The 18,773-nt window shown below is 37.0% G+C and overlaps 1 protein-coding gene across 1 annotated transcript in view; it reads right to left on the reverse strand.

Moving 5' to 3' along the window:
- Positions 1-583: 583 nt before the first annotated feature.
- The window catches only part of csmd2 (CUB and Sushi multiple domains 2), a 472,613-nt gene continuing 454,423 nt past the window's right edge, over positions 584-18,773 (reverse strand). The window contains exons 62-71 of the mRNA XM_063014411.1: positions 17,993-18,066; positions 17,793-17,904; positions 17,370-17,549; positions 13,146-13,211; positions 12,893-13,054; positions 12,590-12,702; positions 8,909-8,996; positions 5,545-5,677; positions 2,465-2,642; positions 584-712 (exon numbers count right to left, since the gene is read on the reverse strand). Of these exons, the coding sequence (XP_062870481.1) occupies positions 2,483-2,642; positions 5,545-5,677; positions 8,909-8,996; positions 12,590-12,702; positions 12,893-13,054; positions 13,146-13,211; positions 17,370-17,549; positions 17,793-17,904; positions 17,993-18,066 (1,088 nt within the window). The 3' untranslated portion in view covers positions 584-712; positions 2,465-2,482. The remainder of the gene's footprint in view (positions 713-2,464; positions 2,643-5,544; positions 5,678-8,908; positions 8,997-12,589; positions 12,703-12,892; positions 13,055-13,145; positions 13,212-17,369; positions 17,550-17,792; positions 17,905-17,992; positions 18,067-18,773) is intronic.

Raw genomic sequence — 18,773 nt, forward strand, 5'->3', positions numbered from 1 at the left:
AATGATAGAATCCTTGTCTTCTAATAAGCTGAGAATCTCATTCTACCTCCATTCAGGTTCTGTGGCTTCAGGTGAAAATTTCACCGGAATCGATAGTGAAAGTGTCAGCCAAAGAGACCCAGTAATGTGAACAAAGTCTGCACTTATCCTTAATCTTGCAGTTTCAGTGTGCAAAGGGAGAAAAAAAACTGCCAAAATGCACTCCATGAAAAAAAAAGTAGAAAAAGCAAAATGGGACTCTGACTGGCAGGGGTGTTTTCAATAGTTCCACTCTGAGCATGACTCTTCACAAATCCCTGTTCATCCTGAAAGCCAGCTTCTGGCTACTTACACCCTGCTGGAAGTATCCTCCACCATGTCTTTTTCTTCCTTTTTGACAATGACAGAATCACGACTTTACAATCGTCCCCTCTGCCATGCCAAAGGTCCACTGTAGGCTACATCCAGAAAAAAGGGAAACAAAGGCATGTAGAGTTTTTCTCCAGTAACAGACACTGCTGTGGTCATCGTCAAGTCGAGTTTTTTCTTGTTGGATTTTCTACAAGTTTCCAGCATTGTCATCAGGGTGTGATTTATTTTTACTATAATTGCTGGAATCGTGTTAAGAAAAATGAAATAAGCTTCCACTCATGTCTTTAAGCCCACCCACGCATTCAGTTCCAGTGTGTGGGGGCACTTGTGTGGGTGGGAGAAGAAAGAAAACTCTGTTGACCTGTGATGACAATGATGATACAATGTACATAAAAAGATAAAGGAAGAGGAGAAATAGAAAATAAAGGGATAAAGATAGATGTAATGATGGATGAAGGACAAAGAAACGTGCAAGGATAAGGTTATTATCATTAGAAAAAACTGAAGATGTGTCATATTTATTTAGAATCTGCAGTTACAAATAATTCCTTGGAGATTCTTACAATTATGAATAATTATAAACACTAAATGTAAAAACAAAGCTTTAAATAAAAAGAACTGAAGCCAACAATCAAATAGAAAACTGAGGAAATTAAGGTACGGATTATTCTCAGCTTGTTCAGAGAAACAATTGATGCAACTGTACATGAGGTAGGTTATGTTTGCATTTAAACATTTACAAACAGTTCTTTTTTGCTGCTTAGTCTATCATCACATTACTATGTTACCTAACATAACATCAAGGTTAGGTCAAAGCCAACATTAATGTAATTAAATTAAGATTTATTGCTGACAATAATAATTCCTCTGTGTAAAATTCCCAGTGTAGGACTCATGCCTACAGTGTCCATTCAAGTCCTGCTGGGCACAGATGAAAGTTGTGAATGGTAATTGAACACTAGGCATTATCACATGCCCCAAAGCTTAGGCACACTCTTAGTGTCTCATTTCATAGCCAGTGCCCTGTATTTGAGAGGGAGAAAATGTCTATGGCATGAAAATAACATAATACTGCATAATAGTGCAACACAGCACTTTAGTTTATTATTTGGACGGAGTCAGTAGCATCATTTAGTCATTTTAAAACATCATCTAACCTGAGTCCCTGGTATGCGCCTTAATAAATAAGGGAGGATAAAGTAAAACGAAACAGAACTAGTAAAATGCTAAATTGAGGTTTGCCATTTCACAAATAGGTAAATGTGCTAGAAAAGCCATTTTTAAAACAAATGTATGGCCACAAGTGGGGATTATCAGGGTTCAATCAACACTTAATTTATTTGTGTCACAATCACATCAAACACATATAAATAACAATTTGATTAAAAGTTCATTTATTATAATTATTAAAAATGATTACCTGTATAACAAACATACTTTTTATGCAATAATCCTAGCATTTTGTAAAACAGTGAATAATAATTAATATAGTAATTACATTTAATAAGGAAAATAATGAATTTATGTTATGGAAAAATTAGATTTTATGCTTAATATTATCTAATGGTTAGTAGTATGCTGGTTTGTGCCTTAAATCCTTAATATTATCTAATGGTTAGTAGTATGCTGTTTTGTGCATTAAATCCCTAATTATAAGGTGCTTAAGTTGTGACTGGAAGTCTAAAGTACAGAGATAAGCATCATGTCTGTCGTTAAGCTGTTGTAAAATGTTGTAAGCAGATAAGGGGCAACTGTTATCACAGAATGGAGGTTTCAAAGTCCAACACCCAAGTGTTGAAACAGGGATGTGACAAAAGTAGTATAAAAGGAGGCCCACATTTCTGTTTGATGTTCTTCAGCTTACATACTGCTGTAAAACCCACAATTGTGTTTTAATAAATCTTCTTTATTCAGTCTATGGGTACTGTTTGACTTCTTTTGCATTCTCACCACATTTATCCATGACATTTATAAACAGCATTAATAAAATAAAAGACAACCAATTAGGAAACTAGCTCCATATTTGATTATTTTATATTTTTAAAGCTCATAATGTTTTTGAAAGACAAGCCCATTTATTTTATAACTGAATGCATTTTGACTGGTGACTTACCTGTAAAGAAAGCAGGGGCTATACAGCTGTGCAGACTGTGCTGACCGTAAACTCTGACTCATTGGCCATGATGTCTGTGGGCTGGATATTACGGTCGTACATGGGGTTTTCAAACGTTGCTCTTCCATTGGTGTTTTCGTGGCCAGCATAGCCATTGAAAGGTACTTTGGGTCTTTTCCTGTTGGTAAGACAAGAGATGACCTGAATACTAAAACTGATTTTTGACTGAACTGTTTTGGCTGGAACATATACACAGTGGAATTAGAAGACACCAACAAACACCATGTACAGAACATGCATGAATATGTGGAATTTTCTGCATTCATTATGCATACAATGCGGTCTTATCTTTAGCATGAAAATAATAGATAAATATATGTTGCCTAAATTAGTAACACAGTTGTACATGTCATAATTAGCAACAAAGACAATAATTAATCATTTATTCTTCAAAGGTGAAGTATGTGAACCATTAATCATGGGTAATAATAGGTTTCATTAGTATTAATGTCTCTATTACAAACTTGAGAGATGCAGCTTTGTTCAGAGAGCAGTGATCTCTGTGCTGTTCATTGCTCTCCAGTGTTCTTTTTATTTTTTTAGAGGCAACACAAAACTGTTCAAGTTTTAAGAATTGTTGCAGGTTCTTTGTTGTTGGTGGTTATTTTTATTTATCTTCTTTATTTATTTTTTGTATGTTGCACGTTATGGTCTTGGTGTGATCCCCATGATACCCCCTCCCAGAGAAGCTGTACTGAATTTGCACCGTTTGTGAACATTTATTTTGGTTTTGAATTAATATACAGTACATCAGGTTTCCAAAAACTTTGCTGCCCTATTTCAACTAGATGCATTCTTTTAGCTGTGATCTGATATGCATTTTGATTGGGGGCATGGTTCACATTACCATATTTTTGTGGGGGAAAAATGTTTATAGAGATCTATGCCTCAAAAATAACTGTATTCATTGCAACAACAAACATTAAAAATATAATATAATAAAGTAAAGTATTTATATTAAAGTATTTACAGATTGCCATTTCTAGAAAATCTGAGACATTTTAAAAACTGCAATAAAAACTGTAATTGGCTAATTCTCTTGAGTGTTTATTTAACCGACAAAAGATTTCCAATGCTTTCACTGACAATTATATATACTGTATATATATATATATATATTAGGGCTGTCAAACGATTAAAATTTTTAATCGCGATTAATCTCAGAATTTCATATAGTTAATCGCGATTAATCGCATTAAAAAAAAATCTGTGTAAATGTTATAGAAAACAAGGATTTTTATGTGAAATGTTACAATTAAAATGGTGAACACATTTTATGCTAAATGTACTTATGTTAAAAACTGCTGGGACAAGAGAAAACTGTAAGGGAGTTTTATTCACTCACATACTAGGCAGTAAATGTCAGATTGTAGGTTAGAATTTCTCCATCAGCAAACATTGTAGATCAGCGGTGCTTTAGGTGGGATAAGGCGTAGTTATTGTAACAGACTTTTCTGTGGTTGTATTGTGACAATGGTTTGATGGCCGTTTCTACACGAAGTGAGTGTGTTTTGACCCTTTGGGGCTTCCATAGTGCATGGACTAACGTGCTTGACTCAGCTTTCCGGTATTTGGTACCTTAACAGAATAAGTTAATAAAAGTGTTCTGCTCCCGACAACTTGTGAATATAGCGTGTATTTATTTCTTTATAAGTGCATCACTACAACGCTCGGTTACATTATGTTAACAAACCGCAAATGAAAAACGGTGGCAAGTCCGACGTTAATGTCGGACTTGCCACCGTTTTTCATTTGCGGTTTGTTAACATAATGTAACCGAGCGTTGTAGTTCTACCAGTCAAGTCTCAACATTAACTAGAATTTGCGTTAACGGCACTATTATTTTTAATCGCGTTAAATTGAAATTGCGTTAATGCGTTATTATCGCGTTAACTTCGACAGCCCTAATATATATATATATATATATAATATAATATATATATAAACAAATGCCCAGACCTCACTACGGACATTATTACAGACTGGACTAAATAATGAATAATTGTTTACATCATTATTATTATTTTATTTATTTATTTTTGCTAGTTATAACGTTTTGTTCAAATTAATTTTGTGTATGTATAATTTGTGTAAATCCTATTCATTCAAATTATTCTTCAGGCCACCCAATGGGTCTGGTTCTTCTTAAGGTTTCTCCCTGTAATTTTAAGAGAGTTTTTCCTGGCCACTTTCACCCTTTGCTTGCTATACAGGGTTTTTTTGTCTGTTGGTCCTGGATTCTGTGAAATTGCTTTGAGACAATGTCCATTGTAAGAAGTGCTATACAAATAAATTCGACTTCACAAATTCGCAACACACACACAAAGTTGGCTATCTACCTTCATCACCTTTCCAATTAATTACAGTTTTAAGGGTTTGAGAACTGAAGATATCAATTGTTTTGCATTTTGATTTTTTAGGCCATTGAGTGTGTAGTGTGGCATAATGGTAAACTGTGCCAAGCCACTACAGCTGGAATTCAGGGTTCAATTCACCAGTGCTGCTATTGGCTGGTTGAATGTCAATAAACAGAGATGATTGGCTGTGTCTAAGTTGGGGGCGGAGGGGTTCCAGTGATTGTGAGGATGCCGGACCCACCAAGATTCTGATTAAGATTTAGCAGTAGAAAACATGAAATGTTTTTTTCCCCCATTCCTGCTTAATATTAGACTTCAGCTGTTTAACACCCAGTGGTAACATTGTATTATTTACTTTCTCATGATGTGCCAGACATTTTCAATAGGAGGCAGATCTGGACTGCAGATATGCCAGTCCAGCACACAAATTCTGTGTCTATAAAGCCATGCTGTTGGCAATGTCTTGCTAAATTACTAACATATACTAGCTATGTCACCTTGATGGCAGCATGTGTCTCTCTAAAATAATATATGTGTTCATGTCAATGGTATATATATATATATATATATATATATATATATATATATATATATATATATACAGTATATATATACAGTACAAACTATGCTAAGACAAACAAAAAAGCCATGGTATTACTTTACCTGTGTTTGTAGAGATACAAAGCAAATCCTGCTATAATCATTGCTATGAAAGGCACTAAAATGGCTGCTGCCACTGAACTGCTGTTGGAGGCAAAATTGTAGCCAGGATTTTCTGCATTTGGGTCCAGCCCCTCTGTAACATAAAAAGTAACAACATAAAACACAGTGAAACTTTAAAACACAGCAAAGTAGAAAAAAGCCTGATAAGATTTCAAGTAAACTGGGCTATGTCCAATATTACCTATCTGCTATTATTGTTGGAGGAACATATACATTTCACAGAATGTACTTCAAAGTAGAAAAACATCTTAAAAGCTTTATATTTTCTCTGAATGAGGCTTTTTTAATTATTACTATGAAGAGTCTACATCATTTCTAAAGTGTTTTGGCAAATGGAAATAATACAATGGAACAAAAAATAAATAAATAATAATACATAGAAAAAAAACTCAAGGTTAACAAGTGCAACTCAAGGTAAACAAGTGCAGCAGATTCAATTAACTTCCTAAATTACCCAACAAAACAAGCTTATTGAGCTAAGAACAAATGAGGCCACTTACTCATAATACACATACAACATTAAAGAGCCCCCACCCCCTTGCTTTTTTAATGAATGTCACTTAGCTTACTCTCTCTTTATGAGAGCACACACAACTGGTGATTGGAAGATGTTGATAATGCAAACAGCTTTGTGTAGTTATTTATTATTCTTCTATAATGTATTTATTTCTTTATTTTTTTTCACAAACACTGGGGTTTAGTCTATTTCTGTACTTTGTCTCTCTTATGAATAGTCCACACAGTATTTGTGTAATTATCATTCTCTGCTCTTGCCTCATCTATTGTAAATTATGTATGATACATTATAACATGGCCTTATTTGAGAGTAGTGTTAGTAGAGGTTAATTACCTATCTCCTGGGACGTGAGCTAGGGGAAATAGCCTCGTTTTACCTTTAAGTAGACTTACGAATCATTACCTAAACAATAACTCCCCAAAACCTACTAAAAGATAAATCATTTTTCAGCTAAAGCCTCAAGGCTATTTTTTCCTTCAGTCATGCTGAACTGTAATCTCACAAAAAATAGACATTCTGTATATACAATCCCAAATCAGAAAAAGTTAAGACAGTATGAATTTTTTTAAAAGATCACAAATCATTTGTTAATATACATCAATTTTTGCAATTCAGGCTTGCAACACATTAAAAAAGGTGGAATGGGGAAAAGTAAAAAGGCAACACAAAAGCAGTATTGATGAAAGATTGAGTCTTTGAGGAGCAAAGATGGGTGGAGGATCTCCAGATAATTATTAAAATGTTAAAAACAATTTTCCTCAAATAACGATATCTCCCTCTCTACAGTGCATAATATCATTAAACAGTTCATGGAATCTAAAGAAATGTCGGTGTGTAAAGGGCAAGGGTGCAGGTCTAAGCTGGATACCCGTAATATCCAATCGCTCAGCCGACACTGTTTCAAGAACCACCATTCAGTAATAGGTGATATAACCACACTGGAAAGAGATTACTTTGGAAAACCTTTGTCAAGCACTACAACACAGACACATTCTCAAATGCCACTTAAAACTTTTTTTTAAACTGTGCAAAAAAGAAGCCTTATGTTAACCATTTATGGTCAGATAAATCAGTATTTAAGATCTTTTCTTGAGGAAATTGACACAGTGTGCTCTGGACCAAAGACGACATAGTCTGTCATAATATGGGGTTGTGTCAGCACCCTTGACAAAGTTAATTTACATGTATGTGATGGCAGCATGAATGCAGAGAAGTACATTGAGATTTTAGAGCAAGAAATGCTGCCTTCAAGACGTCATCTTTTCCAGGGACGTCCATGTATTTTTCAACAAGACAATGCAAAACCACATGCTGCACACATTACAAAGGCATGGCTGTGGAAAAAGGAGTATGGGTACTGGACTGGTCTGCCTGCAGTCCTGACATGTCTCCAATAGAGAATGTGTGGAGAATTCTTAAACAAAAATGTGACAATGACAATCCTGTAGTGTTACACACCTTAAGACGTGTTTGACGGAATAATAGGAAAAAATAACATCTCAAACACTTCAATGCTTGGTATTTAAGTGTAGAAGGAATAGTAACATTAGAAAGTGGTAAATGCTTTACTGTCCAAACTTTTTGTAGAATGTGTTAAACACAAGAATGATGGGTATGTTGGGTTCATACTGTCTGCAATGAAATAATACTTAAAGTAAATGTAAGAAACTCTGTGTTTGGGGTTATAAATTCTTGAAAGCTATTTTGTCAGGTACGCTAACAATATACATTCATCATTTATTCATTGTCTGTTTTACCACCACTGTTTCTTGGTCAGGGTTGCATTGGGTCGAATTCGTTGAGCAAAAGGGAGGAAAAACCCTGGACAGGTTGCCAGTCTATTACAGAGCAGACACACAGACACACAGACACAGACACACACTTGCTCACTCTAAGGGTAATTAATAGTAGCTCCAATTGGTCTGACCGCATGTTTCTGGACTAATGGGAGAACACTGGAGCAGCGGGAGCACACCCACACAGACACAGGGAAAACATGCAAATTCCGAACAAAAACCACCCAGCCAGGCCAGGGAATTGAACCTAGGTCCTTCTTGCTATGGGTGACACCACTACCCACTGTGCAGCCCCTAACTGACAGAAACGATAGTTAAAGGTAGCAGGATTCATCAGTTCACAAGTTTATTGTCAAACACAGTCATGGACAATTTTGTATCTCCAATTAACCTCACTTGCATGTCTTTGGACTGTGGGAGGAAACCGGAGCTCCCGGAGGAAATCCACGCAGACAAATGCAAACTCCACACAGAAAGGACCAGCACCGCACCACCTGGGGATCAAACCTAGGACCTTCTTACAGTTAGGCGACAGTGCTACCCACTGAGCCACCGTGCCGCCCCCCAACTCTTTTGAGATCGATTTCCACAGGATTTTGGTGTGTCTTCATTCAGTAAAACAAGAATGTAAGGTCAGACACTAACGATGGACCAGAAAGCCTGGCTTGCAATTGACGTTCCAATTCAATGAGGCTGAGGCCAGGGCTCTGAGCAGGTTCCTGGAGTTCCTCCACACTAAACTCGTCAGATCATGCATAAACTATAAGTTTGTGTTTTCCCAGTTTTATAACGTATTTATTCTGGTCTAGGTCAGAGCTGTATGTACAAATGTACATTGTTAATCTGTGTTTTCCTTGTTCACACTGAATCCTAAATATTTATTCAACTCTGAACATCAAGAATGACAATACAAAGCCAGCTGCAAGTTAGCCCAGCCATTATATGCTCTGACAAAAATAGTACAACAGTAAATAATTGAGAAAACACATACCCAGCCTTTGAAGCCCAAACTGGCCAAATCCTTTCCCCCGAACAAATCCTTGATACACAAAGGAGTTTGATGAAGGCATATACGACACCTGCAAGAAGAAAGAGAACAAACAATTAAAGCTTCATGCTATAAAGCTGAATATTTTAAAATGTCAGGAATGAGTTGTTGATAGCTAAAATGTGTCAGCTGTGCGGTGTACCTTTTACACTTGACATTTAGTTTTCATATGGAAAAACAGCTCATATGGTCATACCCATACACAGCAGCCGCCCACACACACTCACACACAAGTCCCCATGACCCACACTTTTAATTACATTTTCCCAGCTGCTTGTCTACGGTTCTTTTCGGGGGAGGGACGTCTGGCCTTGATTACTCTGAAATGATTTAACTGACATTTTAATTAAAAGCCAAAACTTTCTCAGCTCCCCTATGCCCAAGAGTGATCGTGTATATATAACTGCTTGTGTGTATCAATAACTGCTTAATTGAGAGCAAGCTCAAAGTGGGTCCACATTCACCTGAGAACACAGGGTGCAAGGATGAAATACCATCTAGACAGGGCACTAGTCTGTCAAAAGCCACTGCTTACTTACTGACTTACAGTTGCAATCAAAAGATTGCAAACTGTTAGCTGTTTGCAATAATCAAGTTAAACAGGAACAATTGAAACAACACAACAAATATAACAAGTGTTTTTTGCAAATTCAACAAAAAACTTTTAATGACTACTACCACAAACAGAAAGCGGTCTCTCTGCTCTGAATTGCCCATAGGTATGTATACGTGAGATAAAGTGCTTGTATAATGCAATGCAATAGACCGGCGCTCTGTTTGGGGTTTTTTTCACCTTGCACCTTGTGTTTCTGGGTGGTGCCAGGATCACTGTGATCATGGTCAAGATGAAGCAGTTACTGAACATACACTGATCAGCCTCCCTTTTTCTACAATCATTGTCCATTTTATCAGCTCCACTTACCATATAGAAGCACTTTGTAGTTCTACAATTACTGACTGTAGTCCATCTGTTTTTCTACATACTTTCTTAGCCTCCTTTCACCCTGTTCTTCAATGGTCAGGACCCCCACAGAACCACCACAGAGCAGGTATTATTTAGGTGGTGGATCATTCTCAGCACTGTAGTGACAATGACATGGTGGTGGTGTGTTAGTGTGTGTTGTGCTGGTATGAGTGGATCAGTTACAGCAATGCTGCTGGAGTTTTAAAATCCCATGTCAACTCACTGTCCACTCTATTAGACACTCCTACCTAGTTGTAGATGTAAAGTCAGAGATGATCACTCATCTATTGCTGCTGTTTGAGTTGGTCATCTTCTAGACCTTCATCAGTGGTCACAGGATGCTGCTCACAGGGCGCTGTTGGCTGGATATATTTTTGGTTGGTGGACTATTCTCAGTCCAGCAGTGACAGTGAGGTGTTTAAAAACTCCATCAGCATTGCTGTGTCTTATCCACTCATACCAGCACAACACACACTAACACACCACCATCATGTCATTGTCACTGCAGTGCTGAGAATGATCCACCACCTAAATAATACCTGCTCTGTGGTGGTCCTGTGAGGGTCCTGACTATTGAAGAACAGCATGAAAAGGGGCTAACAAAGCATGCAAAGAAATAGATGGACTACAGTAAGTAATTGTAGAACTACAAAGTGCTTCTATATGGTAAGTGGAGCTGATAAAATAAACAGTGAGTGTTGGAAAAAGGAGGTGGTTTTAATGTTATGGCTGATCAGTGTATGTTAGTCTAAAAGCCAGTTTAAACTATTCATTATATTCTTCAAAACATTATTGTAGATTAAAACCTGACTTGTTCTTAGTTCTGACGTTTGTTAGTAACTTTCTTTCGTGTTGGTACTTAATTTCATAATGGCACTTCACATTTCCACTTTTAAATCTGCTTCGCACTTAAACATTTCAAACGCACTGGATTTGTGTTTGCTGCAGGGAAAAGACAGACTTATTCACTTCTCTACTCTTTGAACTCAAGTTTTACTGTGAGCTCCAAATTTTCAAAGCACATTTGTTCAAAGTTGTTCATTGAGTTTAGAAAAGACACAGAATTCTGCAAGTCATAGTTCTGCACAGTCAGACATGTTCTGGTAAAATGGGAATAAACACTTGAGGAAGTTTTTGCAAGAATTGTCCCAGAAGTAAAAACCAGCCAAGTGTTTAAAATGATATTTTAAAAATAGACATAGTGTTTAAGTTCTCTTGGTGGTTTGCAGGATCTGCTACATGACTGTGTTGCCCACTCCTAAATCAGCTTGCCAATAATGTTTATATTGTAATAATGACCAAATCAGCTTGGCAATAATATGTGGATCTAAGTTATTACAAAATCTACTCTGAAATAATCTTTAGACTGACTTAATTCTTAAATCAACTTGATTTGTTTATTAGGATTTTAACGTCATGTTTTACACTTTGGTTACATTAATGACAGACACAGTAGTTACTTTTAATGTCAAACACAGTCATGAACAATTTTGTATCTCCAATTCACCTCACTCGCTTTGTTTTTGGACTGTGGGAGGAAACTGGAGCTCCTAGAGGAAACCCACACAGACACAGGAGAACATGCAAACTCCACACAGAAAGGACCCAGGCCACCCCACCTGAGGATCGAACCCAGGACCTTCTTGTTGTGAGGCAAGAGTGCTACCGTGCCGCCTAAATCAACTTGGTAATATTTTAAAGCCAATATTTCTTTCACTTGTTTAGACTTTTATCTTTTTTACAACTGGCTCTGAGAAACTAGTTAGTTTCTACTGAGAACTTCTAATGGTCATTGCTTTGAACGTTAACACATACTCTCATTGATGCTCTGCCCTAAATAGTGAAAAACGATTGCTTGTAAATTTTAATTGCATACGCTCTCATGGAAATTAACACCAATGGAGAAAAAACTTAATTATTCGGATACTCGAATACCAAATTCTGGCTGCCAAAATGCAGAGCCAAAGATGATTAACAATGAATGAATAGCAATGATTAGTCATCAATAATTCCGATAAATACTTTATTTAATTTTATTTAATTAATGTTAGTTCTGTTAAGTTTAATATTAGTTCTGTTACAATTCAATATTTGTTTCGAACTGTTAAATTAAAGAATTGTATTTTGAAAAATCTATTTCACTGTGTTTCTGTTTAGTTCTATAAGACCTAAGAAGGCTAAAGGACTCCAAGTCTAAGACCTTTTAGGATTTATCAATAATGCCTCCCAATGTAGCTGTGGCAGGGGTCGCAGCCTACTTGGTAACTGAAAAAGGGGTAGAGACCCGGAAAAGGTTGGGAAACAGTGAAACAGTTAATTTGTCAATGAGAGTAATATAATTCCTAAAAACAATTCAGTGTTCATCATAATGGCATTCCTAATTATTATTTACTCTGAAATAATGTTTAGGTCATTATAAATTTTGGATTAACCCAGAAATAACTGACATAAAACAAGTCAACAATAATGTACTTTTTTTCTTAATTAACTTTGCAATAATGTTTGCAGCGACATGATTTTTGAATCAGGTTGGCAACCATGTCTGGACTGAGAAGATCCAGTAAAGTCTAATGTATTTATTCAGTGCTATTAGAACAAAAAAAAAACAAGCTCCAGGTCCATAACCTCTAAAGTGCACCCTGAACAAAAAGGCTACCTACATGTCCATCCAGTGCCCAGTTGTCAATTTTGAACTTGTTAACAAAGATTTCCACAGGTCCTCGAATCTGATAGACCTGCAGCAACAGATGGGCCTCTTCCCTCTTGTAGATACCTAAATGAGAACAGATCTTTTTTTAAGCGGATCATTACTGCTTCAGAAACATCATAAAGAAAACAAACAAAAACAACCCTATAGCATGTGCAATGCAAAAGAGCATTATCCTTCTGTTAAGGCATCATATGCAAGGAGAAGGTAAATGAACATATTACATAAAACTAATATTTAGGAAAAAAATACACACCTGCCAGATTGAGCTGAACTCCACTATGGTCCATGAGGGTGCCATTGACTCGGTTGCTGAATGGGTCGAAAGCAGTTATGCTCAGCATGGCTGGCTGCTTCTTCCCCAGATACTCATAGGACCCCCTCCAGAGCGAGTTCCTAGCAAAGACTCCACTAGGCACTGGAAGGATACGACAGAGAATAAAGGGTTAACACATAAATGGTATAACTATTTATTAAATAATACAATAATAAATAAAATTAAGACCTACCCTGGAGTTTAGTGTTGGGTGGTTCTTGTACTGTTCCAACCGTTTTTCCACTTGGTCTGTTGTCAGCTATAAAAGAAAGAAAAAGCAAGAGATTGGTAATGGTAATACTATTGGTAATGCACTGCAAGCTACACATTTGTTCTACGGTTTGTTCATTACCTTTGTACACATGAAAGAAAAATAAAAATAAGTCAGGCTGAGAAAAGCACTAAAAAGGCTCATTGGTTTCATTTTCCATTTCATTTTCATCAATTACTTTAACACTGGGCAACACTGGGCGCCAGGCAGGAATACACTGGACAGGGCTCAAATCTACCCCCTCCACCCGACCCTTAGATGTAGCCAATCATGTCTGTGTGAATCCTGGCCGACTGATGATTTAAACCCGGATATAAGCGGGGGTGGGCTAGTGTAATAGACCACCCAAAGAGACGATGCTGCCTTTAATTCAACAGTTTTTCATTTACAATCTAATAAATACCTACATCTGGGCATAACATGAAGCCAATGAAAATAGCATTTGTTTATACGTATTATTCTAATTATAATAAGTAATTTCATATGTACTCAAATCCTAATCAAAGATAAACAAATTCAGCTCAAACCTAAAAAATACAAACATTCATAATTATAATTTTTCAGTTATACTTGTTTGTTTTATTAGGATTTTAACTTCATGTTTTACACTTTGGTTACATTCATGACAGGAACGGTAGTTACTTATTACACAAGCTTTATCAGTTCACAAGGTTATATCAAACACAATTTTGTATCTCCAATTCACCTCTTTGCACTGTGGGAGGAAACCAGAGCTCCCGGAGGAAACCCACGCAGACACCAGGAAACCATGCAAACTCCACACAGAAATCCCCACCTGGGGATCAAACCCAGGACCTTCTTGCTGTGAGGCGACAGTGCTACCCACTTAGCCACCGTGTGTTTCAGTTATACAGAGCAGTCATTCGAAGATTAAGTTGTAATGAGATGGCCTTAGTAGGAAAATGGTTGTAAAGCTGGATGGATGGAAAAGCCTTCAAAGGCATTTTAAAAAACCTGGATTTTTATCTTCAGTAAGAGTCTCCTGAGGAGTGTAAGTCCTAAAAAGATGTGTCATGCTGCAGATCAAACTGCATGAAAAAAAAAAAAAAAACTGCAGAAGTTCACTACAAAAAGAACAGATAACAAGTAACAAGTCTTAAATTAAATGCTTTTTAAACATTTTTCAGATAGAATTGTAAAAATCACTTTAATAAAGACATTGTTACTTGTGTTTTATTCTGTGTTTTTAGTAAAAGCCTTATGGTAGATCTTTAGATTCTTCAGCTTCCATCCCCCATGGGTTGGAATTTGGTGAATGAATGGGTGCATCTTTGGTGCCCTGTAATAGACTGGAGCCAGGGTGTGTTCCTGCCTGGCACCCAGTGTTACTGAAGATGAAAGATAAATAAATAAGTAAACAAGATAATGTTTATTTTAATGTAAGATTAAAGCAGTGATTTAAGTCATTTAACAGAAAATTGTGATTGTTCTGCTTTTAAGCTATAGAACTTAAGAGGCACTGTGTTACTGGAATGGCAAGATGGCTGTAATTAGGCCTCAGACATGAGTCGTATATCACCACAGCTGTGATGTTATTATTGATAACACAATCCTAAGTGTTCTGTTGATATTATACAACAGTTTTGCAAGTAAAGAAATAAAGCAAAGAAACCACAAATGACACAAATGGCTTGTTGCTATGCAACAATATAACACAAGTGTCTTATTTAGTAAAATAAAAATCAGTTTAAGGAATCATAACTAAGGACCAATTGTTGTAGTTGTAAAAGTAAATATTTTTAACCATTCTTGCCTGATGTTAGATTTATCTGCTCAAAAGTCTGAGGTCTCGAATTAACCTACAGTGGTACCTTCTTGATCAACGTCCCCTAAACTCAAAATCTTTGAAACTCAACACCCTTCATCAAGAAATCTGTACCCTTTAGGTCAACATTTCTCTTAAACTCAAAATGTTCAGTTTGTTTTTAACAATTTTATTTATTTAATTTCAAATTAGGGCGTCACAGTGGCTTAGTGGGTAGCACTGTCGCCTCACAGCAAGAAGGTCCTTGGTTCGATCCCCAGGCAGGGCGGTCCAGGTCCTTTCTGTGTGGAGTTTGCATGTTCTCCCCGTGTCTGCATGGGTTTCCTCCACGAGCTCTGGTTTCCTCCCACAGACCAAAAACATGCAGTCAGGTAAATTGGAGACACTGAATTGCCCTATAAGTGAATGGGTGTGTGTATGTGTGTCTGCCCTGCGATGGACTGGCGTCACATCCAAGGTGTTACTGTGATTTTATTGAAAAGCTGAGATAGGCTCTAGCACCCCCCCCCCTCCCCCCGCAACCCTAACTGGATAAGCGGATAAGAAAATAAATGAATGAATGAATGAATGAATAATTTAAAATGGACAATGAACAGTCGTTTTGTTCAGTGCTCGGCTTGAGCGGTGTGGTAATACGTCAACAAAGTGTGAATATGAGACGAATCTGCATTTGTGTGGAATAACCGTCGGATTCACTCGGAAAGCATACACATGTATCTGTGTTTAGCTGATTTTCCTCACTGTTTCACTTTTAAACTTGTGTTACAGCTCGGGGTTCTAAGAAAGTGTAAGAATCAGCTTTTTATTTCAGTGTTTTTACTTTATATTTGTGTTATTTTCAGTGTTTAAGTGTCAAAAACAACCCCATTATTTTACATATGCCTAAAATATATGCAAGTCCACGAGACCATGGAACGCATTAACAGGTTTTCCATACATCCTTATGGGGAAAAAAATACCTTGAAACTCAACACCTTTTAAATTCAATGCCACTCCCAGAACCAATCAACGTTGAGTTTCCATATACCACTGTATATTGTGCCTCATAATGCATCACATGTTTTCATGTTTCATGTTTTTGCAGACAGGTATGGACTTTATGCAGGCCTGCACTCATGATGCAAGACTGTTGTAACACATGCAGAATGTGGCTTATAAAAATATAATAAAAATAAAATAAAAATAAAATATTTTTCGAAATATTCCCAAGCCCATGTGATGGAGGTTTGTTTGTTTATTACAGAAGTATGTTGATTTTTAATGCAGAACCATCTGAAGAAGCAAACGACGCATGTTTTTGGCCTTGTCCTTTACACACAGAGATTTCTACAGAATGTGAAGTGTAGATGGCAAAATCCTTACATTCCTCACACATTCTGTGATACAGGTATAGTGAAAAATAGTGTTGCTTTATGTAATGCTGAAGTTTCTTTACTCGTCATGTATTTATGGACCACACTTTGTGCTCAGGAGCACAGTAATGCAGAAACAAGAAGAGAGCTTTTCCAAACATCTGCCACAAAGCATTTAAAGCATTATTTTTTGCACCAGCTAGAAACAGATGTGGCAAAAATACCTAGAACATGTTGTATCATTACTGCACCCTTCCTAGACATGTGAGCAACATTACCTTAACTCTAAATCCAAAAGAAAAGAGTTTCTCAACACTTGTGTACTAATACAAGTGATAGAGCCCTACCAACCAGCCCAGCTGAAGCTTTATTAGCTGTCAGAAGCCTGAACTCACTCTTTGTCAGTTTTCCCTCCGGCACTGTTAATATCCCTCCATCGTGAAAGGCCAACAGCATTCCTCTCCTACATCTTTATAGCCTGGCTTTAAAAAACTATCAGCACCGTATTTCACCCACTTTCAGCTCAAGATCCATTAAAGCCGAAATCTGCAGGAACTATTTCTACATTCAAGGCACAATAAGAATGAAACTGCTTGTCAGAATCTTCTTCTTATTATTTACTTTTGTGCCTTGTATGCCAAATTTGGTCCATTTATGTACCAGATGATGTTAATTGTAATCTACGTGTTCCAGAAGTGATTTTGCATCTTACCAAATTAACATCTTGCAATGAGCTCATCAGTACTCTAAATGTATAAAATTTCAATAACAATATAATTAACTGCATGTCCTGATCAGACCTTTTGAGATGAAACAGGTGCACATGGCAATTCATCAGCTTCTCTAAGCATGAGAACAGCGCAAAATACTCAAAATCTGAGCAATTAACTAGACAATATTTTGGGATTAGACACGTGCTGAGGATTAGGAAAAACATTTAAAATGGAAAAAAGCAACAGATTAAAGTAACAATAAATGTTAGTTTTGCATGAGAATCTTTTGAGATACCTGCACATAAAGGCGACTTGCCAGTCCAGCTGCCATCAGGTCTGCAAGTGCGGTGTTCAGAGCCTCCCGCTAAATAAAAGCCTGGCTGGCAGGTGTAGATGAGAGTGTAACCCAGCGATGGCAGCTCTATGGCTCGAGTATCTGCCTGTGCTGGAAGTTCAGGCTGACTGCAGTGATGAGCTGAGAGAAGAATGAGTAAGTAAAAAAAGTGTAAGCTTAAAGTTTAAAACTCAACAACTTCACATACAAATTGCCATTGAAGCTCTAAAAGAGTTTTTTCTTTGAATGTATGATTTACTATAAGTCCTTTTTAGCAGTGGGTGTGGCTGTAATAGCTAAATTTAGTTTTGAGAATTAGTAATTTACTGCACTTTAAGTACAATCGTGTTGTACTGTCTTATATTACACGTAAATATTACTTACCGATGCACTCTGGCTGCATGCCGCTCCAAGTGAGATTGGGCAGGCAGGTACGAGAGATGGAACCAAGCAGCAGGTAACCCTTTCTGCAGCTATAGAACACTATACTGCCAATCTGTTTGAACCCCAAACCAAATTGTCAGTGAATCAAGGTGCAGTACAAAACAAATAAATTACTTTCATGTTTGTGTGTGTTTTGGTACCTGGTAGCCCTGGGTGTTATTCTGAGATCCAAACAGAGGTGTACCAGGATCCACACAGCTGGTGTGACTGGGATCTGAAAAAAATATTTAAGTTCAAATAATTATGTAACCAAACATAATTAAATCTACCTACTTTCTACCTTTGATTGGGTATGGCTATTATACTGGGGAACCTGATAGGCATTACCTTGCTGACAAGTGTCTATCTGCATTTACAATTAGTTGGTCACTTCTACCCATGTAATTAATACAAAAAAGCACCCTAAAGCCACCACTGACCATATATTAGAAAGCGAGACATTTTAAGCTTAGCAGTGACATTGACAGATTAATTGTGAGGTGCTGATACAAGTGCAACAGGTGTGGAAGTACAGCAGGAATTTATTATTTATTTATTAGGATCGTAACGTCATGTTTTACACACGACTACATAGTTACAGTCATGACAGAAACGGTAGTTACTCATTACACAAAATTCATCAGTATAAGTTTTAATGTCAAACACAGTCATGGACAATTTAGTGTCTCCAATTCACCTCACTTGCATGTCTTTGGACTGTTGGAGGAAACCGGATCTCCCGGAGGAAACCCACGCAGATACAGGGAGAACATGCAAACTCCACACAGAAAGGACCCAAACCTCCCCACCTGGGGATTGAACCCAGGACCTTCTTGCTGTGAGGCAACAGTGCTACCCACTGAGCCCAGCAAAGATTTAAAAAACTTGATTAAGGACAATTTCATTTGGCATGTAGTTAATAAGCTTGCTTTAACTCATCAG

Source organism: Trichomycterus rosablanca, chromosome 2 (genome assembly GCF_030014385.1).
Source record: "Trichomycterus rosablanca isolate fTriRos1 chromosome 2, fTriRos1.hap1, whole genome shotgun sequence".
Classification (NCBI taxonomy): Eukaryota; Metazoa; Chordata; class Actinopteri; order Siluriformes; family Trichomycteridae; genus Trichomycterus; species Trichomycterus rosablanca.